The following is a 27,983-nucleotide window of genomic DNA, read 5'->3' on the forward strand; positions in this document are numbered from 1 at the left end:
AGGGAATAATGTATAATATATACATTATTATAAATATATAAGGAAGTCTCATCCATCGCTATATATCCAGGAAATTAGAGTCTGTTTTGGGGGAAAAAAAGCCTTTTAAAGAACAAAATGGTTGATGAAAGAACAGGAAACAGAGTAATCGTAACAACTGGAAGAAAAGTTGCTACAGATAAGTTGCATACTGTGTAAATACTGGGCTTCCTCTTCTTATCATAACCTACACCTAGCATCCCTCAGCCACCTTTCCGGACCCTCCATGAACCTGGGCAACTTTGCAAGATAAACTTATTCTTGTTAAGATCAGCCCTTACTCTTCTCTGAGAGTCAAAATTCAAGCTATGAAATAATGCCATTTGCAGCAACATGGATTGCCATACTGAGTGAAGTAAGTCAGACAGAGAAAGACAAATATTGGGTTGGCCAAAAAGTTCATTCGGGTTTTTCCATACAGTGTAATGGAAAAAAACACAAACGGACTTTTTGGCCAACCCAATATCATATGATATCGCTTATATATGGAATCAAAAAAAAATAAGGTACAAATGAACTTATCTAAAAACAGAAATAGAGGCACAGATGCAGAAAACAAACTTATGGTTACCAGGGTGTGAGGGAAGAGGAGGGATAAACTGGGAGATAGAGATTGACATATACACACTACTATATATAAAATAGATAACTAATCAGGATGTACTATATAGCCCAGGGAACTCTACTCAATACTCTGTAATGACCTATATGGGAAAAGAATCTAATAGAGTGTATATATGTACAACTGATTCACTTTGCTGTACAGCAGAAACTAACACAACGTTGTAAATCAACTGTACTCCAATAATTTTTTTTTTTAAATTCAAGCTATGAATTCTTCTGCCCCAAATAGAACTGTCTATTAAATTACCTTGTAGAAGAATGACTGTAACTGCTTGGGTAGCTTTGTGTTGGAGATGGGACATCTTATCACTGATAACAAGCACAAAGGAAATATAGTAGCTTTGATTAATGCCAAAATGGAAGATGCAACAAAGGAGTTCAAAGAAAAAGAAAAAGGTGTTTAAGTTGTAATAAAAAACATGCCCTCTCTCATCAGTGCTCTCACTCCCTTAACGTAACAGGGTATGATGAATACAGAGATGCAGATGCACATCTGAGAACTGGAGGGAAGGATTACACAAAGATAACTTACTCCAAATATTCTTAGAGTAAATCAGTATAGCAGAAGTCACTATACTGACACAAGTACTTGCTAGTAAATTTAGAAGCAAGTATTTACTTTTACTCGAAATTTATAAACACAATCGAGCATAACAACCCTAAAACATGAAATAGATTGTTTCTTCTAATTGATAAACATTATTACTATTCATGCATATCATTTGATCACCCCATACAATGTTTTATCAGACCTTCTCATATCACATGTTAAAAAAACATAACAGCATTATCTTAATTTGTTGATGTTCAGATAAATACATAGCACTAGTAAAGAAACAAGGGTAAAGAAAGAAGAAGCTAACTTGCTACTGACAGAATCCACAAAAGAGTCTAGATTTGAATCAACTGAGCAAATGTTTATAGAAAGCCTACAGCTGACTACACACCTCCCCCCCTCGCCCCTGGCTTTTAGAAAGGTGGAAAAATTAATACAGAAACCTCTCAAATCAGATCATAAGTACAACTGAATATGAAGTACTGTGAGGATTTAGAATAGGGAAAGATAATCTGGTTATGGGGGAATACAGACAGGACTCACAGAAATGCCTGTGTCTCCCTGTCATTCTTTCATTTCTAAAAAGATTATGTTCACTTGAAAAAAACCAGAAATATACAAAAACAAAAGGAAACATGACACCAAATATTACCACTTTCCTTCCTCTGGCTCAGTAAGTCTATCCTCCAGAAATAAAATATCTTAATTTTTGAAATTTTTTAACACTAGATATATATTTTTAAAACAGTAAAAATCAGAGTGGTGATTTAAAGGAGGACAACACATATTACTGTATAACTTGTTTGTTTAATTTACTATCTTGGTATAAGATGGCATATGAAAAGAAAAGGCACTCTCTCTTTGAGATGCCCAAGGCAATGGTGACCTTAATGGACATCCTTGCAAACCCTCTGATAGAATTTCTCAGCGGGAAAATAATTGAGAAGGTTCTCATGTAAGAACTTAGAAGGCTACACGTGGTCTGTCTAGATCCACGCTCTTAAATGCAGTAGTCACTAGACACATTTGGCTATTTACATTTAAGTTAATTAAAATTAAAAGTTCAGTTCCTTAGTCACAATAGCCACATTTCAAGATCTCACTCAATGGCCACATGTAGCTAGTGACCACCGTATTGGACATCACAGATACATAACATATCCGTCACTGCAGAAAGTTCTATGGGACAACACTCACAGTAAATAAACCTGGTATTTTTATTTCACCTGGCTAGAGAATGGATTGGTCACAAAGACTGCATGGGTAACTAATGAAGAATAAAGATGAAAGTCACCCAAATCTGGAAGGCTCCCTCAGTGCCAACGTGAACCACACTTAGTTGGCACTCATCACTCTGAACCAGAATGCTTCCCATATGTGAAAAGAGATGCCTGACGGCTGATGGACTCATGACCTCCCAGAAACCATTCACTTGGTGGCTGCTTATCGCTTATATTCTTCACTCACGATTAGTAAAATCTGGCTAATTCTACCAATGTACATATGTTGCATATGTCACAAGTCATAATCTTGTGCTGTATCTCAAGTTAAGATCTATGATTCCAGAATAGCACTCAATTTAACACAACTGAATAGTATGGATGTACTATAATTTATTTAATCATAAATCTACTGATAGATATTTAGGCTGCTTCAAGTGTTTTGCTTGTACAAATACCACTGCAGTGAATGCTCATGTGCATAAATCTTTTACACATACATTTTATACAGATTATTATTCTGTAGGACAGAATGCTGGAAGTGGTTTTGCTGAGTCATAAGGTTGTGAACATTTGTAACTTTAATAGATACAGCAAACTACCTTTCTAAAGAGCTGTACCAATGTGTTCTCTCTCTAATAGTATAATAAAGCCCCTTTTATCCAGACTATTTCCATCATTGCATATTATGTCTTATTAATTTTTGCCGATATGTTTTTTACTTGCTTTTCCTTCAGCATTAGTGAGGACAAGATCTAGTTACATGTTAATTGGCTCTTTGAAGATCCATAAATTGTCTTTTCATGGCTTTTTTATATGCTTTTCCATTTTATTTATTAACTTTACAAGATAGTATGTCTTCTGCTGATTGATCGGTAGGAAGTATTGGTTTACTTGTGCTACTTTGTGTTTTATGTGCTGCAAACATCTGTCCTCTTCAACATCCACCCCTTTCCCCTGCCACCCAATTCTCCTCACCACTTCTGCCTTTTAACCTGGTTTAAGACACCTTTTGCCATCCATTAAGTTTTTATGTCATCAAATATGTCGTTCTTCTCATTTATGACTTCTGGGTTCTAAAACCTAAGTCTTCCTTATGAAGTTGTTTCTTCATTCTAAGATTATAAACATAGCTTTCTGTATTTTCTTTTAAACTTTTAATATTTTTTTACATATAAAACTATCATCTATCTGGAATTTATTTCTGCATATGGTGAGAGGTAATGCTCCAACTTAATTTTCTCACAAATAGGTAGTCAATTGTTTCAGTATCATTTAGGGGAAAAAATTATCTTTACTCCACTGATTTGAAATGTCACATTTATCAAGTATTAATATCTTATAAGTATTTTAATCTGTTTCTGGGTTATCTATTTTGCTTTAATTACCAATTTAGCTAAACTCTTCTATCTTCTAGGTTACAAAAAGTACAAGGACTTGAAAAGATTCAGGGTTCCAATTCCACGAAGAGGTCCTTATTTTAATGAATAAGGCCACAGTTAGTGACTTGACAAACAGGAGTACTGGGCTTACAGTATGTTTTCAATCTACTTCTGTTACCAGCTTTGTTACACCCTCCTCAACAGCAGCACAGTGTTTGGCACATGACAGGACACTAAGTTGTCCTTTGTTGAATGAGTTAATGCTTAATAATGAGTTCAGTTTACTCAGAGGAAAGTACGTAACTTCAAAGTCATTATTTGATCGCTGTCAACTTTCAGCTTACTAGTAATAAATCCTAGAAAGGGGAAGTAATAGTTTGCACTATTTAGGAATACAACAGCTTCACTAAAGCTACTAAAATAGTACATCTCCCCCCAGATAATGTTGCAATGCATCTATGGGCCCCTCGGGCTGCTGGCCACTCCCCTCTCCTACTCTCTGAGATGTTGTACTGTCTCTGAAAATCTCCAAAGCCCCTCCCCATTGGAGGAGAACCTTCACATCTTCCCACCACAATGCCACAGACTCTACCTTCCCTCCTATTAGAATAAGTGCTCCTGGTAGGACAAACCTTCCCAGCTTACTTACTTCGAGGATTTTCTATCACCTCTCTTTTCTGTACCATTCCTCTCTTCTAGATCATTCTCATCAGCAACTAACAAGTGTAAATAGCTTCATCTTAAAACAAAACAAAAATAAAAACACCTTGTCCTCAACCCACATACCTCTCCAGCTAACACCACATTTAACTTTCCCCTCTATAGCAAAATTCCTTGAAAAAGTGCTTGGACTAGCTGTGCTTTTTCCCATTTCTTAAACCTACTCCATTCAAGTTTTACTCCCCACCATTCCCCTGAATTTGTTATGATTAGGTAACCATTAACCTCCAAGTTGTCAAAAACAACAGTCAGGTCTTGGTGTTCATCTTATAACTCCTATCAGCAACATCTGACTCAGTTGATCACTCCAACCCTGAAATAATTTCTTTACTTGGTCTCAAGGACCCCAAGTTCCCATGGTTTTTCATACTTTACTGGCTGCTCCTTCTTAGTCCCCTTAGATTAATCCCTCCACCCCATCTCTCTGATTTCTATACATAGAAGTGGCCCAGGGCTCAGTCCTCAAAACTCTTCTCTTTTCTAACCACACTTACTCTCTAGGTAATCTCATCTAGCCCCAAGACTTAAATATCCTAGTGACCCTTAAATTTTGTATCTCCATATGCAACCTTAGCTCTGAACTAAAAAACTCATATATACACCTACACACTCAATATCTTCAGTTGGATGTCTAACCAATATATCAACCTTAGCAGGTCCAAAACCAAAATCAAAGTAAAACAAAACAACAGGAACAACAAAGCCCTGCTCTTTCTCCAGCATCCACCCATTCAGTTACCACCCTAGCTAAGCAACTATTAGCTCTTGCCTCAGTTACTCGAAAAACCTACCTGGTCTCTACTTCTGTTCTGCCACATTCCCTCTCCCCTAGTTCTATTCTTCACAAGTAGCTCTCATGAACCTTCTAAATTATAAACCAGACTATGTAACTCCTCTGCTCAAAATTTTCTAGTGGTTTTTCATTACTTGGAATAAAACCCAAAGACTGTCCATGGCCTGTAAAGTTGTGATCTGACCCCTGATTATCTATCCAACTGTCACCTCCACATCACTCACTCTTAACCAGCACAAACCAACTATCCTGTACATAAGGAAATAAATGGTGTCTCCTGTCTCATGGATACATCAAGCTGACTTCTACCCGAGGGCCTCTGTATCTGCTCTTCCCTCTGTCTGATGCATTGTACCTACAGATGTCTGCATAGTAATTTTCTCATTTCATTTAGGTCACCTTCTCTCAATTTTTTAAACCTGATTTATTTTTCTTCATAGTACTTAATACTACCTTACATTCCAGTATATATTGGTTTATTGTCAAACACCTTAACTAGAATATAAGCTCTATGAGACCATGGAATCTTTTTTTAATCTACTTGTTTATTCTCAGAAGCTAGAACAGTGCCTGAAACATAGTAGATACACAATAAATATTTGTTGAGGAAATGAGTAAGCAGATGAGCACTTATATAGTTTGATTATGAATGTGGCTTAATGATCCTAGCTTAATACATAATCCAAAAGAGCAAACCTGTTTTTGGATATTCATTACTCACTTTTCGTTGTTTTACAGAGTCCAATTTTATGAGCCAATATGAAGCCACTTTTGCTTTATGATACTTCCAGTTATCAATCATCTGTTTTGGAGGAGAAACATTAAGAAATTTAATCTAATTAATTTGTGAAATGAAAGCACTATAATACTATTTGCAATAAAGAATGTCTACTTTCATAAAAAGACATGCGAGAAGACTTTTAATGTAAGATAAAGAAGCCATCTGAATTTAAAGCTTTTCTCTTTTTGCTGTAAAAAAAGCACACAATCTCTAATGGTTGAAAGTCAAATGTCTTCAGGAATATAAGGTTTGGGAAGAAGCCCAAAACATAGATTTTTCATTTTAATTCCAAGAACTGTATTTACAACATCATTCACAGTAACAAAATATTGAATAACACATTAGAAGATAGCCTATATTTAATTAGGATTCCATTATGCCCCTGTTTTGTTTTTTGTGCAAATCTGCAAAATTTCTGAATATATATTCTAGTTATATATATTATAATAAATAGATAAAAATAGTTGCTGCATAAGTAAACATATAGTAAATAATCTAATGTCTTGTATAATTATTAATATCTTTTATCAGTTATATAAGCCTATATCCACGTTTTTTATAGAACAATCATAGTAGCCACAAATATTAGTTCTACTCTCAGATTATCTAATTTTTCATCTAGCTGATTCAGAAAGGTATTACATAACTTATATCTCTAAGATATAGAAATAAAATGTCTGGTACAAAGACGTCCTACTTTATTGAATAAAATAACATATGTAAATAAAAATATATCTAGCATAATGCTTTATAACTAATGTTCATTATTCTTCCTTTTCCCCTGATGTAACAAATAGCACTTCATTTGCAAACAAGATACCATTTCACTTTTTAAAAAATATATAACAAATGAAACGCATAATATATTTGGGGATTTTGGTTATAACTATGTTATGACTACAAAATACAAATTGCCATTATTGATTTGTTAACTAAGAAAGTCTTTTTTATTATTGTTTTTTGTTTGTTTTGTTTCTAGACAGCGCTTTTAGACAGGCCTAAAGTAAAGCTAAAAAGTGAAAAAAGCCAAATGTATGGCTGTGGTTTTTATGGCCTACAACTGGCCACTAGATGGTGCCTTCTCCTCTGGATTAAAAAACAAAAAACAAAAAAAACAGGGAAACCAGAAAACAACGTTCTATTCTGAGGAATTATCTAAGAAGGACAATTTGAGAAGAATTCTTGAATGAAGAAATAGAACTCTGAGTGAAGAAATGCTCTTTCACCAAAAATATTCGAATACCTTGGACTTTCTTTCTAAATTAGGAGTAAGTCATTGACTTTAATGTGAATTTTAGGACTCTGACATTTTAGAACGTTCCACTGGGTGGTGCAAATGCTTGTGTAACAAGAAAAACACACACAACATAAGCCATTTCAAAATCTGACTAACACCATGCAAGGTGTCACATTCAAATATTCTGGACACTTTATGCCCATGGCCCCACTTTTTTCCTTATTATCTCATTCCATAATAGATCTTTCTAAATCGTTACAGAAGCAGGCTTAACTTGATGTGTCTTTAATCATTAAGAACAATAATTATTTAACACTAATTATTTTCACTTGATGAAGCATCATTAAAATAGGACTATACACTAAAAGATATTTTGCATTGCTGATTATAAATGTGATTTCATTGCTCGTGAATCATAACGATTAAAATAACCCCTGTATCTTCTAAAGCTTGTGGAGGTTGAAAAGAACATCAATTAAGTTTACTATGTCATTGAGGATAATGCCATCAAGCAATAAATTTTAATATTTTAAGAAGAAGAATAAAAAGGCATGAGGTCCTTGGTATTTTATATACATCAAATACTCACATCTTCTATCAGAAGTAATGATTCTGCATCTGATTTTCCTGGAAACCGAATCTTCATGTCCTTGAGAACAAATAAGGTCTGACTTGTTAGATCGTCTTCTTGTTCTTTTGGTCTCAGTTGCCGCAAAGACTCACTCTTAAATTTGAAAGAATACAGATATTTGGAGGGGGTCTTATTTCATTGTGCCACTATAATCTGAAAGATATTTCTAGGTAAAAATGATGCACTTTTAATTGACAAAATAACAATAAAAAAGGAAGAAAATAATGTTTTTACATTTATTCTTAGCATTAAAATCTTAGCATTAAAAGGGTATGATTTCCCAAGAGTATCTTTCACACTTCCACACAGTTGTATTTTATGTAGCTCAAAATACTAAAACAAAAATACAAGTGTTTAAAAAAGACTTCCTGGTCAGTTTCATTTTCTACATATACCTTAGGCAATTCTTGATTAGAAAAAAAAGCATTCATTGTTACCCAGTGAAATTCATTCACTTATATTCTTCAGACTCTTCCCTCTGGAAGCAACTTCCACATTAAATAAACAAATTAAATAAGTCCCTGGTCTATGTGAAGGTACATGGAGATATCTATTTGAGCATTTATAAAACTAATACTATATGTTAACAACACACAGGAAACATTATAAACAATGCCGTACTTCAGTGCTCTAAGGCTAATTTACCAATAGTTTATTTTTTAAAACTATTAATCAATAGTCCTATTAAGGAAAATTTTCCATACAACAAATTTCCCCAAATTTACAGATATACTGTACAGTACACTGGAAAATCACATATTTACTCAGATGATTTTCAACAAAATTATCCTACTCCATCAGCAAATGGAAAATAAAATACTATTCTCAGTGTTCATCCTCAAGTTCTGTGATACAGTGAAGTCTGCCTTTTAAGAGTCCATACTCAATTATAGGTGAAGAAAGATGAATAAATGCAAATTCCAGGAGGCCATGAGTTGAATTTTAGAAAGGATCTGAAGTTCAATCTGTCCTCCTTCCAACTAATCTCTTTGCCACTTAAATCCTAAATACAGCGCTAATCTCAGGGGAGCAAAACAGAAGACTTACCATCGGAGAGTCGGTAGAGCTGCAATCATTTCTTTGAGGCGGATGCCCCACGTAGGAGGAAGCACGGTTTAAAGAATGTGACCGAGACCCTGAAGCTGACCGGGATGATGATATCACTTGTTGAGCAGAAAAGGGGCGGTTGTCTGCACTGGATGGTGATTGAGAAGAGATGGACCGAGGGCAACTGACTGAACGCCTTATGGAGCCTATGGATGATGGAGAGGAGGGATCGCACAGTAGCAGAGTTATTAGAAGTTTTCCACTGTATTGGATCTATACAAAGTAATAATTAGCAGGGTGGCAGTAAATGTCAAAGCATAGGCATCATCATGAGAATATGAGTTTGGAGTTAATTCTTCAATTTAAGCAGTGAACTTGGTGCAGAACCCCTGTCATGTGTAAAGAATGGCTATCATGAGAATAATACTTATACAGTACTTTAATGTTCTAGTCTCAAAACATGACATAAAAGGAACAAAAGAAAGGAACGCTAACATGTATGGAGCTCCTTCTATAAACCAGGCATCATGCTAGGTGCTTCACTTTTATTTTTGTTCTCACAGAAACCCTCTGAAGTACAAATCTCCATCACCTGGAGACTCAGAGAAAGAAATTTCTCAAGGTCACATGACAAGAAAGTTACCAAGTTCAGATTTAAATCCTGACTTAATGGCAGCAGCCTCCCTCTTTCTATGACGTCATGATGCCACCTACTATCTTCAGACTAGACTGGTCGCTCATCAGAATCTGTGTAGAGGTTAGAAATAGAATATTTTACAACAGGATTCATAGGGGGAAATGGATAGGAGTCTATATAATGGCCAGGATAAGTGGATGTTATAAAATTTAGGGCCCATGAGAATAAAATAATGATAATAAAACAGAAGAAAAACAAAGATTATCCTAATGAAGTTTAAATATGTAACTGGTTATTATAAGAGTAGTACTAGACAGATAAGTCTTCTTATTCACAGGACAGAAGAATTTTAAAAATTAGATTTACATTCCTATAGTAAAAGATTTAAGTGAAGAAAAATGTCTGGATCAAAAGGGTTGTTATCAGAACAACTAGGGAAAACCACAGAACATCTTCCTCAGGGCATATTGAGAACATTTAAAAAAGAGAACCAACTATTCCAGGTAAATTTTAATTCCTGACACAGAGAAATAGAATATCACTCAATATTATCAACATTTATATCTTTTTTAATACATATATTCTATATACCCTCTGTTGTATATATTCTCTCTCGACTTGGGAAATATATCAATCACTCTTCATTAATTAAATAATTTAATAAAACTCACATGAAGGCAGGATGAATACCCAAATATTTCTCTTCATTAGCTGTTGAAAAAAATTTAAACCTTTATAAAGGCAATGGACATGAACCTTATGTTTAGGGAAGTATTTCTAAAGAATATTTTGAATTGATGATAAGTCTAATAGTCCTCTTTTGGTTCTGGAGAGGACCAAAAAAGTATACTCATTCAAGCTATAAAAGATGTTAAAAAAAAAAAAAAAACCTTCCATTTGTTCCAACCTCCTTCTGAACCTGAAAGTCACACTATTTTTTTAAAGAACGGTGCTTCTAAAAAGGGCTGTGTGGGGTACATAACACTCGTCAATCCTCTACTAAGAAATACCCATAAGCATGTACTAATACCTACACCTTGGCCCTGCTCTCTTCAAGGGCTTACAGTGATGGGTTTGGACATATATAATCTGATCATAGCTGCAGAAAGAAATATCCTTTCTCTTGAGTCACCAGAGATTTCCATTTTTTCTTCTGCATACACTAGAATTCAGACAGAATAACTAAATAGCTAGACATGCCAATGATACTTAGGTAGATTAACAATAAATGGTTGAAACTTGCATACACAAATTATCTGAGAAAAAAATACTTCATATAGTTTTGTGTAGGACTACCATATATCAAATCTAAATATATCCTTTGGTACTGTAACAATTCTAAATTGCCTAAATTAACTATCTACAACAGAAAGCATTGTACATAATCTGGATTTTTGTCCTCGGTTATCAACATCCCTTTGTAGAGAAAACTCAAGGAGTGTTTGTGGCTAAAATATTCCTTAGTGTAAGATTAAAGAGGGAATATAAAACAAATTGAAACCCTTGCTGCAATTCTTAATGACTATAAAAACAAATAACCAATAAGGAAAAAGATATTAATTGAAATAGACTAGCTATAAAGTGTGAATTTATGCTTAAAAACATTTCTAGTACACTCTTTGTCTGATCTCAATTTATTAACCTATTGGTCTGAGAAGAAAGAAGAATCTCAGAGCTATAGGAGCCCTAGCAATTTTTTCTCACCACTACCCTTATCCTCTGTCACTTCCTGCTGTTAAGGATACACACATTAGCCAATAGAAAAGGGGCTCCAAAACTGACAAGATCTGGGCAGAACAATGTCAGCTTCCAAAAGAGAAACAGAGTCATATTTACACAGAGATGCACTGAAAGTACTTAAGGAGCTTTTAAGAAAAAGGGAAATAATAGATAAAATAGCTTACAAACTCTGGAACAGATGCTCAATAAACATATATTAAAGGAGTAAATAAACAAATGAAATGGAACATAATACGTTATTTCCCCTCCAAACACATAAGCCCTCAAAGACAGGAACTTTAGCACGTATCTTTATGGAATAATTTGGAAGTAAAAGAAAGACCATTGAAAACCTTCAACTATTAGGTCTGCATTCCTTATGCATTTTCTCATAAGTCTGGAAGGCCAGGTTTAAAACATACATATTATCAGGTAACTATTAAACCATTGCTGGAGATAGAGCAACAAAGGCTCAGAAATGTGTTTATTGCGTGATTGGACCGGTCCCTTTGTGGAGCCCTAGGATGAGGGAGGACAAGGCAAACAGCGAGATGAGAAACAGAGGTTAAGAAAAGTCCTGCTTTGGACGCAGCATCAGGAAGGGGTATCCGACTGAGCCTAGGCAACAGCAGTACCACACTGGACATCTGGGGATGAAAGACGAATAACAGACACAATAGTGGACATTTGGGATCGAAGAAGGAATGAAAGACAGGAGAATGGAAGAGAGAGAAAATGGGAAAAGGAATAAAAGAGGAAAGAGGAAAAAGGCAGCAGGAAAGGAAGGAGACAGAGAAGCTGGTTGGTTCCTCTCCTGAATACTTCCTTCCTATACACCGAAGCCCTGACTGAAGTGCTTACCCGTGACGAAAATGGGAGGGAACAAAACTTCTAACTCACAATTGTGTGGCTCACAGATACAGTCAAGTCAAATGCCTAGGGAGATACACACATTTTTAAAAACAGGCGAGAATATGAAACAAAATGAGTGCCAGAGTGGGGAATGCAATGAGAGAATATTTGGGCTTAAAAGAGAATGCAGTCATCAGATCAACCATGAGGCACATTTTACACAATTCATGCAGAAATCTAGGACTTAACAAAAACTTTGAAATATAGAAGAATGGACTGTAGAGATCCTTAAGTCAACTCTTTGGTTTTCTATTTGCAGACCCCGAAAAGGGTTGTGGGATCCAGACCTAATCAAGGTCTGGTTGGAGAAGGAAGTGGGATAGAATCCAGGTCTCCTCACACACAAGGGTTCGTTTGGCCCAAGGTCTTTTTATTGAGTTCAGTAATTTCAGTTCCATAATTTGTCACATAACAACTAAATTAGAAGAAATTAACTTACTGGATGGTTGGATTAATCTGTAGTGGTTGGACTGTTTAAGATTATATGTAACTTGCTTTTCTCTTTTCTTATTTTGGTACTCTTCTTTTTCATTTTCTTCTGATTCTGAAGAGCTGCTGCTACTACCACAGCTGCTGTCACTGCTGTAGTACTTCTGTCTTTTTGTTATCTCGGTACTCTCGGGCATGGAAGACAGAGGCTAAAATGGAAGGAAATGTGATATTTTGTTAGAATTCAGAAAGGCTCATTCACATGACTACTTACTATTTTTAATTTCTCACTTACGATTACTGCTTTTCACTTAAGTCTGAAAAATCCCCCCGAAGTACTACTGCTCTAATGCTATCCACTAATTGTTCTGTTTCTATGAAATATTCTTTCTTAAATAATACAGTTCAGTCATGATGAGGAAAATGCCGTTTATGCACGATTCAAATAAAGGACCAAAATATCCACAAAGAATAACAAAATAAAGAAAAAACATTTGAGCTAAAAACATAAAAATCAAACATAGCTTTTCTTCATTCCATGCAGAATGATTACTCATTACTCATCAAGACTCAGAGGTATACCTCTGTTGTATCCCTAATGTTCAAAATCACTCAACAAATGTGTATTTGTGTGTGTGTGTATGTGCACTTGTGTGTGTGTGAGAGAGAGAGAGAGAGAGAGGAGAGAAGAAGGGGAAGGAGGGGCAAGAGAGGCAAAAGTAAAATAAAATAAGGAAGCAGAAGCCAGATAAACCACTATAAGTAAAATAATCCACTATCAATAAAGTAGGTCATATCTTAAAACAGAGCCTATGAGCCTATGATACACTCAGATAATATGCAACAAGAAGCAAGGCATTCCTCACATGTCTAATTTCTCTTTGGACATTTTTAGAAATAAAAATTTTTAGTTAATTATCCACTTTCCAAATTGGCCATGCACAAACTCACAGCTTTGCTTGGAGGATTTCTACCTCTGTTACATAGGATCTGGACATAATGGAGCAACATTACTTTTCATTGCCCACACTACATTTTTAAAAAGGGATATAATGTAAAAATCAGTATGGCATAAATTTTTTAGAGGATAAGTGCCATGTAGAAGGGTAAATCTGTAAAGATTTTAAATGCCAGGCTATCATGTTCCAATAATATCTCCATCAGAATCACTTGTCTCTGAATCTCCCAATCAATGTGTTTCCAATGATGCCAGCTGAAGGAATAAAAGATAAGTGGGACATCTTCACTTCAGAAAGAATGTGCACAACCAAGAGCACAACAGTTTTGTAACTTAGTCATTTTAAGAGACAATTACACATGCCACATGCCTCTTATTTCCTGGGGAAGGTTCCTGCAGTTGTATACTAGTTTCTTGTTCTCTGTTAAATCAAACAAAAATGCTTTGATGTTAGCATATACCATAATGAAATCCTGGGTTACCCTGAGATTTCACTGAAATAAGGTATATCCTCTCATGTAACAGTGTAGGATGAAAGATAAAGAAAGAAATAACATTTCACGAAGTGCCTGGAATACATAGTAAGCCAAAGCATGATGTTCTTAAAGTTACTGTCTTAGCAGAGGATGAAAAATAACCAAAGCGGGGAAGTAGTTTAATACACTAAGGTACCAACTTGTGTTTAAAAATATGTTCTCCTTTTGATAGTCTTAATATTTACTGAGCACTAACAATGTTCAAAGAGATATGCATAAAAACATTTACCAGTAACACAATCATCAAACATTTTGATAGTCTTAGGGAATATGAATTCTAGAGGAAGGATGTTTCTTCAGAAGTCTAGCGTACCCAGAAGAAACAGTGGCACAATCAGGCTTGCTAGTAGTGCCTTCCTTCAAGTAGGCAAACAGCTTTAAAGTTTCTTAAGGAGCTTGACTACATAATGAGTTACTCGATCCTATAAAGAATCACAAAGGGAAACGGATAGTTGAACCTTTGTGTCATATATGCATTTGGGATTTGTTAACCAATACACTGTTAAAGCAATAAGTAATAAGAAGTCACAGCAACATAAACTCCAAACAGTGCCGTAACTACAAATTGGAATTTGTAAACCGGCGCTGAGTTCTGACACAAACCATACCATTTATTTTTATGTCCAATTGTATTATGAACTGGCTCATATATTAAAATATATATAAATGGCATAAAGAATAATAAATACTAAGTACCTAGCACTTGGCTGAAGAACAATGCTAATACTTTACGTGATATTATTTACATAGCTAATTAATACTTCTTAGATTCTCAAATAAGTGAAAAGTTATTTCTCCCAAGTTCAATTTAACCTTGATAACCTTCAATTATTCTACCAGTAAAGACACTGGAAATCAGTGTTTGACATGTGATAACAACCCTCTAAAAAGGAAAGGCTGCTTTGAAGTTTGGCTCACTCCAGACCCTCAGTATACCTAAGGTTAGAAGTTATAAAAATAATTTTACTTTTTTTACTTTTTACCTTTTTACTGATTATGCAGTTTTCAACACTTCAAAACATTTCTGGTGTTAATAACTATAGGAACTAACCAATTCATTTCATTTCAACGAATACATTGTTAGTTCCTACTATTTGCCTGGAATAAGAGGGGTTGAAATATACACAGTGTGAATTCTGCCCTCTAGGAGGTTATATTTTTATTTGGATGATAAGCCTTATTTGATGAAGCAAAGGAAAATATAAGACAGTAGAAGACTGACTTAGAGCCTTTGCATTTGCCAATCTTCCATGAATATTGTGCCCCCAGGTTGCCTCATATCTGGTTTGCCAAATTGCTAAATAATTAATATACAAAGTTTAGAGACTTTCCGATGTTTTCCAAAATGAAGCAATAACTCACGAAGGTATTGACTTTTACAGATACCCTAAAAAATATTTGTTCCAAAGGAATTATCAACATCTTCTACAGTTCTTTGATATAGAATACATAATTCAGAAGAACAGTGCCTGACATTCAAGGTCTCTGGTCTTCATCAGATATGTATCTTTTACCAGGTTCATCTTGCACCAATTTACTCTCCAAGAATCTTCCACCTGAGTCATACCAAATTCCTTGTCATTTCTCCAACATCCTAAGCAGCATCATACCTCCATGTCTTTGCCTTTAATGTTCAATTCAAATGGCACTGCCTTTACGAAGCCATCCATAATCTACCAATCCCTTTCTTCTCTATGTTGCTGTAGCACTTCCCACTCCCTTAATTACAGTACTTGCCACAATATACCCTGGTTTTTGGTTCACCTATCTGCCCTTCCACTAGTCAGTGAGGTCCTTGTGGACACATTCAGCAAATTTAACTAATGGTTTTGAGAACCTACTAAGTGCCAGATGCTATGCTAGGTGCTAGAGATGTAAAGATGGAATACACCTCCTATCCTCAAGGAACTTACAAGCTCATACTAAGGCAAGCATGCAAACAATTATTTGTCACATCTGCTCTATAAAAGTGTCACTTGTGGTACAGCAATAGAAGGAGGGAACAGAAGATCTAAGTCCAGCTAGGAGAAAGAGGGAAGATTTCACAAAAGCAGCTGGATTAGGAGGGGGGTCTCTAATCAATCAGGCAATTAATCAATTATTCTTTTAATAGGCAAGCATTCCAGGCGTATAGAAAAAGCATGACAGAGCATGATGTATGTAAGGATATAGTAATAGTTCAGTATTGCTGAAATGTAAAGTGAAAAACAGCAGAATGAAAAAACTTTCCAAGACTTTACAAATTCAACTCTTTCCTACTCTACTAGCAAGGACTTTGACATATAACAAAAGAACATGTGGATGTCATCACCACAGAGCAGATGAAGGTAAAGCAAACACCTGCCTATTTTTGCCAGCATGACAGCTTTCTATGTCTTCCTAGAAACTGTAACTATTTTTCCTTACAAAATTTCAATATTGCCGTGCCAGCAAAAGATGGGGCTCCCCATTAGGATCTCTGGAGTCATGATTTGCCTGATCTATAATGCTACACGTCTCTGATAATTATATGTTTGGAGATAGGAAAACATAATACTGAGTATAGAATGAGGGTACCAGTTCTAGGTCCTGCTTGGCCCTGACTCACAGGGCTTTCACTAGATGAGGGAAAGAGTCAGAAAATGAGGAAAACTATCAAAACAAAACAAAGCTTCTCCTGAGTATAAGAAAGCATGATCTTCCTAATTCTATCTTCACTGGAAACACAGTCCACAGAGTTCCTTGAAAGTAGCATCAGTCATTCTTACAGTGAGAAATACAAAGGGAAAATCAACTGTCCTTAGTAGAGTCTATCTACTCTGATATTAAGGAAGATAAAGATACTGCACCTTTGGTCCTCGAGACTTGGCAGTTTTGCCCATCAACTTTTCGTCATCAATTTCACATTGTTCCAGAAGATCCAAAATATCTTCCTCCTTAAAAAATATTTAATTAAAATTGTTATGACTAATGGACTCCAGAATTAATTAAAAGATTATTAATCTTGTGTACAACAAGGATTCCGAAAAGTATTTAACAAAGATTGCTCAGATCAAATGAGAAATAAAGGGTCATGGCAAACCCTCTTAAAGAAACTTTCACTAAAACCTGGCAATAAAAATAATACTTAGCTGAAATCTATTATGTATTGATTATCATAAACAAATATATCCTTATGTTCTAGTATACTATTAAAATCTTAGAATACAATACTTCAATAAATTAGCCTATTGGACACTTTAAAATTTCTAAAAGTTCACTCTAATTTTTCCAGACCGCAATTTCATCAATCATTGCTGTATCAATTAGTGCAAAATAATATTACAACTGCAGACAGAACACTGATGATTGGCCTAATAGTTTCATTTAGAACAATCTAATGTTAGTATTTAGGTAATAGGCACAATTTAATGAAACTTTAAAATTTTTACCTATTGCACACGAGTATCTTTAGAACTTTATGAAAGGTTTTCACTCTATAGGCCTAACACCTTTTCTCATGCTCTTCTAGAGTCACTTTGAAGTCAAAGGGTAAAGTTATAAAACATACACCCAAGTGGATGTTGAGCAAACCAGAGCAATAGGAGTACAACAGCTTTACTAAATGAGGTAGAGTTAACTGCTTTCATTGAGTTATTTATTCAACCTATACAAATATCACAACTTCATTTATATATTTATGATTTATATCTGTGCTTCTTTTTTTAAAAAAAGGGTTTTAGAGAAACTAGAAATCTCACTGTGCAATGGAAATCTGTAAAATAGGTTACTCTTCATCGCAATCTAAGATTTAGCTATTAAAATATCAAAAGACTCTTAATATAAAGTTTGATTAAACAATAACCCTACAAAGGATTCCAAAGACAGCAGCACAAGACAGTTAAAAAGTAAGGAGTTCTGCTTCTGTTCAGGAGAAGGAAGGTCATATAGACAGCATTTTCATCATAAGAGCTAAAAAAAGATGATAAACTAAATAATCATATATTTTAAGACATTAGAAAGCTGTGGATAAAAGTAGTGTAAAAGGAATTATACCAGAGAGGGAAAAGTTCTCCCTAGGTGAGCAGAGATAAGTGGCCACTTTCTACTTTACGTTCATTTGTCAGGTCTGGACACAGATGAGCAGAGATTAGGTCTATAATAGAGAGATTCTGTGGGGGTAAAGAGAATCCAGTGGAGTTTTCAAAGGTCACGTGGGCTACTGAGACATCTAGAAGAGCCCCACAGAGCTGGTTCTCTTCGCCTGCTGGGTCTTTCCAATAGCAATTTTAGTTGAGTATGTAGTAGAATAGGAGGATAGAGGCATGGATGGAAAACCAGAACTAGAGAGAAGCTCACGCACTGCAACAAAGAGCCCGCGCTGCAACGAAAGATCCCGCATACCTCAATGAAGACCCACGAGCTGCAACTAAGACCCACCGCAGCCAAAATAATTAATTAATTAAATATAAATAAATAAATAAAACTCTATAACCATCGCCTGTAGTGTACACATTATTTTCAAGTAGACTTGGACATTCACTAATATAAGTACCATATTGAGTTAAAGCAAGTCTCAATTTATTTTACAAGACTGAAATCAGAATATGTTTTCTAACACCAATGAACTAAGCTAGAAACTTTACCAAAACTAAAACTAGAACATTTTAAATGTATGGAAATTAAGCAACAAACTTCTAAGTAACCAAAATAAAAATAAAAAAATAATTTAAAATGCAGTTAGTAAAAATACAATATATAAAAATGCTAGATATAAGGGTAATATACAAAAATAATCAGGTGTTCACATCCTGGCAACAAGTTAAAAATTAAAAAAAATTACAAACAATATTATCAGCAACAGCAGCAAAAACATCAAATACTTAAAAATAAATTTAATGAAAGATGTGCAAAAACTATAAACTGAAAACTACGAATATAGCAGAGTTATTAAAGATCCAAGTAGATGGAGAGATATGTCATATTAATGGATCGGAAGACTCAGTATTGTTAATTCCCCAGAAATTGTTTTGTAGATTCCTCAGTCCAAATTAAAATCCCAGCAGCCTTTTTTTGTAATCAAAAAATTAATCAAAATCTAGAATCAAACTGATTCTAAAATGTGTATGAAAGCATAAAAGGACCTAGAAAAGCCAAAAGAGTTTTAAATAGAATAAATTTAAGGACTCACACTACCTAGTTTTGACACTCATTATAAAACAACAGTAGTAAAGACTGTGTGAGTGTTATATAAGAAGAGGCTCCCAGATCAATGGAAGGGGGCAGGCAAAGTGGTGACATTTAAACTAGATTTTGAAGAATCAAATTGAGACTTGAAGCCTATTTATTATGTGCCAAGGTACTTAAAACAGACTATTTTAATTAACCTCAATTTTAGTTTCATAACCTGTCAAGTATACTTTTAATACTACTATTTTAGTGATCTGATTGATCAAATAGTTTAATGTAAGTTTACAAAATTAACATGTGGGGGAGCTGGAATTTGAATGTAGGTCTATCTGGCTCCAGAATCCTTAGGATTTCTAGGAGCAGAGTGATGGGAAGATGGAACAGAGGCTGCATCCAGAGGAGAGAGAAATGACATTATAAAACAGGTAGAGGAAAATGAAAAGGTCTCTCACTGTCTGGGTCAGGAAAAACAAAAAGACCACAGAACATAATTCTAATGGTGAAAATACTTGCATATGTCAAAAGAGGGATATTTAAAGGAAAAGAGCATTGGGGTATACAATATTCCTTCTGCTTCTGTCCCTTAGGCCTAGCCAGATTGAAAATGGCTTTATATCCTCCTGTTGCAGAATTTTAGTGAAAAGACCATAGCAAAATCTATCTATAATAAACTTTATCATGATTTTTGAATCACTCAATATAACAGGGTATCCAAGATACTGGAGGTATCACTCTAGGGAGATTTCCAGTAATGTAAAATATAAACAATTTTAATAGGTCTGTGTGATGGAATGAAGAACACAAGGAAGAGTAAGTACGTGAGTAAATATGAATACTTAGAAAACTATTAAAGACCACTGACTGTTTAGACAACAAATAAAAACTTGTTTGTCCAATGGAACATTAGCAAGCATGATGCTAGCAGAGGCTTGATTAGTCGCTGCACTCTGGGCTTGTCCTCTTGAAATGCTCCATTTTGGAACCCTGAGCTATCGTATTAAGAGATCCAGTTACCCTCCTTACATGGTCATGTAGAGAGAAAGAGACACCCAGCCTGCTCTCCAGATGTTCCAGCTATCTCATCTGATACACCAGACACAGAAGTGAAGCCTTCTTGGATTTCCTTCCCCAGTTGAGTTGATAAATGCAAATATATGATTCACTCCAAGCTAGCTCAGCAGAAGAACCACTCAACTAAGCCCAGCCAAGACTGTGGAATAATGAGCAAATAAATGCAATGGCTTATTATACTGCAAAAGATAACTAACAGACCTTTTAGTAAGGCAAATAGATTACTCTGTGTGTGTGTTTCAATTACTTCTCATATGCCAGGTCTATGCAGTATCAGGAAAAAATTATTGTATAATGTTAGTTACAATCTAACTATGTAGCAATATAGTTACATAGTTAACTATATTGTTAACTATGTAACTCATATCTCATTCTCAAACAATGAGAACATCACAAACCACTAGGTTATTTCAATCTATTCTTTTATTCAGTTATGTATAAATAACTGTAATAAAACATTTATTAAAATAGATTACAACATAATATCAACATTTTCTACTGCTTAACTTGTCTTGTTAAAAAACATCTTATTTATGAAATCATTTGGTTGGTTATGAAACATTACCAACTGTTAAAATGGAAGGAAAGTGCATCTTAAAAGTAAAATGTTTTTATGTGTGGAATTAAGATGGGTTGTTTATAAAGACATATTGTGTGGCTTCATTCTTTTTTTTCTTTATAAACATTCATTCCTTTACCTTCATCCTTTTCAAAGGATTATTCATCTCTCGCTGGAATGAAGCTGCTCTTCCTGAAAGGAAGGTCTGAAAGGCAACAGCCAACAAATTTTCATACTTTTCAAGTAGTGTTTTATCTTCAGGAGGATAAATTCGCCTACAATAAAATCAGATAAACCAGCTTGTTTTAAAAAAGCTATCATAGCACAAGAGTTAAGGTCAACTACATAGATAATTCTTGACCATCTACTCTGTCAGTCACTTTACTAGGTGCTAGAAATAAAGGTGAATATAGTTACAAGAAATCCATAAATTTTCATTTGTTACCAATACAAATTGAAGTTTATCTAGAAAATTATCATTAAACAATGCAGTTCCAGAAGGCACAGTATAAAGGTTTGGTCAAGGGGAGGTGGTTGAAGAAGAATCACAATTGGGCATATTGAGAAATATAGAACTTTACTGGAGAGAATTTAGGTGATGAGGGATAATTTGAGAAGTTTTAGACTCAGTGTGATTATTGATGTATACAAGAATGTAGGGATTAATCCTAATGATCTTTTGAAGGGTGGTGGAATTTGTCTCTCTGGTGGAGAGCATTAGGTAGATGTAGGGTGAGAGGAATGTGTTCTCATCATCACTGTTGATAGTGTTAAGGCCGGAAAGAACATCTTACCAGGAGTGCGGGAAGCTCTATGATGTCAAATCCTCCTAATTCTGCTGAGTCAGTATCAAAGCTTGGGAGGAGGGGCTGTCTTTCCAAGAACACAAAGAGCTTAGGGGATCCCCTTTTCTCCTGTCAAAGGTGATACTGTGGAGGAGGTCCAGTTCTGTACAGTCCAAACCCCTTTCTATTGTCTCATACCTGCCTCCTCCAAACATTTTCATTATTTGCCTGGTTCCTGATACATTTGAACTTAAAACAAAGTACAGGGGCTTCCCTGGTGGGGCAGTGGTTTACCGTCCACCTGCCGACACAGGGGACGTGGGTTCGTGCCCCGGTCCGGGAAGATCCCACATGCCGCGGAGCACCTGGGCCCGTGAGCCATGGCCGCTGAGCCTGCATGTCCGGAGCCTGTGCTCCGCAACGGGAGAGGCCACAATAGTGAGAGGCCCGTGTACCGCAAAAAAAAAAATAGTAATAAATAAATAAAAGTAAAACAAAGTACAGCAACCACTCTGAACTGACAGAAAGAATACTAAGAGACCTGAAACCTGACTTTTTCAAAATAGTGTATTATAATTAAATAAGGTCATATGATTACATCAGCCTGAAAAGACTTCACACAAACCACCCCAGGAGCTCTCTCCAAGTCTGAACCATCTACTTGCTAACTATCTTTTCTTTCTGGAAATAAATTAAACAAAAAGCACTTTCTCAGAATGAAATAAACAGCGCTTAAGATAAGCTTAAAAGTTAAAAAATGCAGGCACTTCTGTTTTGACACTTCACTTCTTCAATCTATTAAAAAACAAAAGCACAGTTACCTGTAATTCCCCATGTGTCGATTTTCATGTTCTTCTTTCAAGATCTGCTTCCGTACCTGAGCAAGTCTCTCCTTCTAGAAATGAAGAAATTTTACAAATAAAACCTGACAAATGAATTATGCTATTCAAATTGCAGGTACATTGTTAAATTTTTCATACCAACTCTTCTTTCCGCCTCTCCAACTGATGTCTCTGCTGTTCTGAGTCTGAGGAACCCGGTAAAAGCCTTTTGATTGAATTTTGACCATAAAGCCTCCTTTGAGCCTCAGCTTTTTGTTTAGCCAAGTTTCTCCTTTTATCACTGGTCCTAAAATATAGAACACAAGACCATATTCAAGAATTCAAATAAGCTCTAACCTTATCCCTGTGAGAATCAGCAGAAGAGGGGACCCAGTGGAGATAAGAATCAGTTTTTATTAAATTTATATATTCACATATGTTATATTCACCTAGTCATTCATCAAATATGGATCTCCATACAGTAAATAGACGTTCTGAAGGTAACAAGATAAAATGGAGACAGTATAGCAACTTACTAGCAATACAACCTTAGGTCAATTAACTGCAGGGTCTGTTTTCCCATCCATTAAATGCTAACAATATCATTTCCCTCCTAGAGTTCTTATAAAGATTAACTTGGGGTAACATTAATAGGTCCTTAATAAATGTTGTTTCCTTACTCTTCCTTCAACCAATGCCCTTTATATTTAAGCATTCTTACTTATACTGACCACCCTTCAGCATATTTTCAATTCAGATTGAAATCTCAGCCTAACAATCATTGCTGAATTGAAAGCATCTGCATAGTCCTTCTCATTTTTGCCCAATGATGCAAATTTACTCATAGCAGTCTGATTTTTATTGGAAAATTCCTGTTGTAAGAGTGCTTTCCTCTGAACTTGTTTTCTCTCTCTTCCCTCCCATGTAGCTGGTACGATCAGATAAGCCTGAGGTCTCTTCTCTCTCCCTCTGACTTACACTATTATATACCAATCTTAAAGATCTAGCAGGAACAGGGTGGACTCTAGAGAAAAAAGAAAAGGCAAAGCCAATTTTTCCCTCAGCCATAGGAAAAAATAGAGTTCTTATTCTTGAGCTTATATTTCCATGCCTTGCAATGTCATTAGTCTGGTAGGGCCCAGATGAAGGTGTAAAGCAAAGGAAAGAGTACAAGGAGGCCATCTGGCCAGCTTCTAGTGTGGAGAGGTAAAAGACACACCTAAGTTTACAGGAGGTCCCATTCTATTCAATAAGGGATTGCACTGAAAATACTGGGCCAAGGCCCTAGATAATAGAGTGTTCTTTTGCCTCAAGTATGCACCACCTCACAACTTGAACTTGCAAGGGTGTTAGGAAACTGATCTATTATCTTTCAAAACAACATTACGGTTTGAGTGGCAGGAGTTCAACAAGTGAACAGGATAGAAGGAATAATTTGAGAAAAGGAATAAACACGTCCAGAAAATTGTAAGTCATTTAGTATGTCTGGAGCTATCAGTGAATGCAGGAAACTCAGCTAATTAAAGCCTTCTAGCTTTAATACTAGGTTACTGACTCTCAAATTGAACTTTAGGCAATGGGGGAGAGGAGAGAGTGAGTTTTAAAAGGAGAAGGGAATAATTATATTTGCAGGTTTTAAACGTTATGCCTTGGCAGCAGAAGCAAGAAGAACCACAATCCTGCAGTCTGTGGAATGAAAACCACATTCACAGAAAGATAGACAAAAAGAAAAGGCAGAGGACTATGTACCAGATGAAGGAACAAGATAAAACCCCAGAAAAATAACCATATGAAGTGGAGATAGGCAATCTTCCAGGAAAAGAATTCAGAATAATGATAGTGAAGATGATGCAGGACCTTGGAAAAAGAATGGAGGCAAAGATCGAGAAGAGGAAAGAAATGTTCAACAAAGACCTAGAAGAAGTAAAGAACAAACACCTAGAAGAATTAAAGAACAAACAAACAGAGATGAACAATACAATAAATGAAATGAAAAATACACTACAAGGAATCAATAGCAGAATAACTGAGGCCGAAGAATGGATAAGTGACCTGGAAGCCAGAATGGTGGAATTCACTGCTGTGGAACAGAATAAAGAAACAAGAATTAAAAGAAATGAAGACAGCCGAAGAGACCTCTGGGACAACATTAAAAACACCAACATTCACATTAGAGGGGTCTCAGAAGGAGAAGAGAGAGGGAAAGGACCCAAGAAAATACTGGCAGAGATTATAGTCGAAAACTTCCTAACATGGGAAAGGAAATAGCCACCCAGGTCCAGGAAGTGCAGAGAATCCCAGGCAGGATAACCCCAAGGAGAAACACACTGAGACAAAGAGTAAGCAAATTGACAAAAATTAAAGACAAAGAAAAATTATTAAAAGTAACAAGGGAAAAATGACAAAAAACATACCACGGAACTCCCATAAGGTTAAGAGCTGATTTCTCAGCAGAAACTCTACAAGCCAGAAGGGAGTGGCATGATATATTTAAAGTGATGAAAGGGAAGAACCTAAAACCAAGATTACTCTACCCGGTGACGATCTCGTTCAGATTCAATGGAGAAATCAAAAGCTTTACAGACAAGCAAAAGCTAAGAGAATTCAGCACCACCAAACCAGCTCTACAACAAATGCTAAAGGAACTTCTCTAAGTGGGAAACACAAGAGAAGAGAAGGACCTACAAAAATAAACCCAAAACAATTAAGAATATGGTCACAGGAACATACATATCGATAATTACCTTAAATGTGAATGGATTAAATGCTCCAACCAAAAGACACAGGCTCACTGAATGGTTATAAAAACAAGACCCATATATATGCTGTCTACAAGAGACCCACTTCAGACCTAGGAACACATACAGACTGAAAGTGAGGGGATAGAAAAAGATACTCCATGAAAATGGAAATCAAAAGAAAGCTGGAGCAGCAATACTCATATCAGATAAAATAGATTTTAAAACAAAGAATGTTACAAGAGACAAGGAAGGATACTACATAATGATCAAGGGATCAATCCAAGAAGAAGATATAATAATTATAAATATATATGCACCCAACGTAGGAGCACCTCGATACATAAGGCAACTGCTAACAGCTATAAAAGAGGAAATCGACAGTAAAACAGTAATAGTGGGGGACTTGAACACGTCACCTTATCATCCAGACAGAAAATTAATAAGGAAACACAAGCTTTAAATGAAACAATAGACCAGATAGATTTGATATTTATAGGACATTCCATCCAAAAACAGCAGACTACACTTTTGTCCCAAGTGTACATGGAATATTGTCCAAGATAGATCACATATTGGGTCACAAATCAAGCCTCAGTAAATTTAAGAAAAATTGAAATCATATCAAGCATCTTTTCTGACCACAATGCTATGAGATTAGAAATAAATTACAGGGGAAAAAAAACGTAAAAAACACAAACACCTGGAGGCTACACAATATGTTACTAAATAACCAAGAGATCACTGAAGAAATCAAAGAGGAAATCAAAAAATACCTAGAAACAAATGACAATGGAGACACAACAACCCAAACCTATGGGATGCAGGAAAAGCAGTCCTAAGAGGGAAGTTTATAGCAATACAATTCTAACTCAGGAAACAAGAAAAATCTCAAATAAACTATCTAACCTTACACCTAAAGGAACGAAAGAAGAACAAATAAAACCCAAAGTTAGTAGAAGGAAAGAAATCATAAAGATCAGAGAAGAAAACACGAAATAGAAACAAAGAAAACAATAGCAAAGATCAATAAAACTAAAAGCTGGTTCTTTGAGAAGATAAACAAACTGATAAACCTTTAGCCAGACTTATTAAGAAAAAGAGGGAGAGGACTCAAATCAATAGGATTAGAAATGAAAAAAGAGAAGTTACAACAGACACCACGGAAAAACAAAGCATCATAAGAGACTACTACAAGCAACTCTTCGCCAATAAAATGGACAACCTGGAAGAAATGGACAAATTCTTAGAAAAGCACAACCTTTGAAAATGAACCAGGTAGAAAGGGAAAATATGAACAGACCAATCACAAGCACTGAAATTGAAACTGTGATTAAAAATCTTCCAACAAACAAAAGTCCAAGACCAGACGGCTTCACAGGTGAATTCTATCAAACATTTAGAGAAGAGCTGACACCCATCCTTCTCAAACTCTTCCAAAAAACTGCAGAGGATGGAACACTCCCAAACTCATTCTATGAGGCCACCATCACCCTGATACCAAAACCAGACAAAGATACCACAAAAAAAGAAAATTACAGACCAATATCACTGATGAAAATAGATGCAAAAATCCTCAACAAAATACTAGCAATCAGAATCCAACAGCACATTAAAAGGACCATACACCATAAGCAAGTGGGATTTATCCCAGGGATGCAAGGATTCTTCAATATATGCAAATTAATCAATGTGATACACCATATTAAAAAACGGAAGAATAAAAACCCTATGATAATCTCAACAGATGCAGAAAAAGCTTTTGACAAAATTCATCACCCATTTATGGTAAAAACTCTCCAGAAAGTGGGTATAGAGGGAAACTACCTCAACATTATAAAGGCCATATTCTTGGATTGGAAGAATCATTATTGTGAAACTGACTATGCTACACAAAGCAATCTACAGATTCAATACAATCCCTATCAAATTACCCATGGCACTTTTTACAGGACTAGAACAAAAATGTCTTACAATTTGTATGGAGATGCAACAGACCCTGAAGAGCCAAAGCAACCTTGAGGGAAAAAAACAGAGCTGGAGGAATCAGACTCCCTGACTTCAGACTATACTACAAAACTACAGTAATCAAGACAATATGGTACTGACACAAAAAGAGAAATATAGATCAATGAAACAGGATAGAAAGCCCAGAGATAAACCCACGCACCTATGGTCAACTAATCTATGACAAAGGAGCCAAAGATATACAATGGAGAAAAGACAGTCTCTTTAATAAATCATGCTGAGAAAACAGGACAGCTACATGTAAAAGAATGATATCAGAACACTCCCTGACACCATCCACAAAAATAAACTCAAAATGGATTAAAGACCTAACTGTAAGACTGGACACTACAAAACTCTTAGAGGAAAACATAGGCAGAACACTATGACATAAATCACAGCAAGATCCTTTTTGACCCACCTCCTAGAGAAATGGAAATAATAACAAAAATAAACAAATGGGACCTAATGAAACTTAAAAGCTTTTGCACAGCAAAGGAAACCATAAACAAGACAAAAAGACAACCTTCAGAATGGGAGAAGATATTTGCAAATGAATCAGCAGACAAAGGATTAATCTCCAAAATATATAAAGAGCTCATGCAGCTCATTATTAAAAAAACAAACAACCCA

The 27,983-nt window shown here is 35.5% G+C and overlaps 1 protein-coding gene across 2 annotated transcripts in view; it reads right to left on the reverse strand.

The window, feature by feature from the left end:
* Positions 1-27,983, reverse strand: part of TTLL7 (tubulin tyrosine ligase like 7) — a 149,992-nt gene that overhangs the window by 22,679 nt on the left and 99,330 nt on the right. For both annotated transcript variants that reach the window (XM_027114171.1, XM_027114170.1), the window contains 8 exons: positions 22,765-22,912; positions 22,606-22,679; positions 21,139-21,274; positions 17,050-17,136; positions 12,738-12,936; positions 9,031-9,236; positions 7,942-8,076; positions 6,056-6,136 (listed from right to left, as the gene is read on the reverse strand). In XM_027114171.1, coding sequence (XP_026969972.1) covers positions 6,056-6,136; positions 7,942-8,076; positions 9,031-9,236; positions 12,738-12,936; positions 17,050-17,136; positions 21,139-21,274; positions 22,606-22,679; positions 22,765-22,912 — 1,066 coding nt within the window. The remainder of the gene's footprint in view (positions 1-6,055; positions 6,137-7,941; positions 8,077-9,030; positions 9,237-12,737; positions 12,937-17,049; positions 17,137-21,138; positions 21,275-22,605; positions 22,680-22,764; positions 22,913-27,983) is intronic.

The sequence above is a fragment of the Aethalodelphis obliquidens genome, unplaced genomic scaffold, assembly GCF_003676395.1.
Source record: "Aethalodelphis obliquidens isolate GAN/ISIS:26980383/991018 unplaced genomic scaffold, ASM367639v1 scaffold13, whole genome shotgun sequence".
NCBI lineage: Eukaryota > Metazoa > Chordata > Mammalia > Artiodactyla > Delphinidae > Aethalodelphis > Aethalodelphis obliquidens.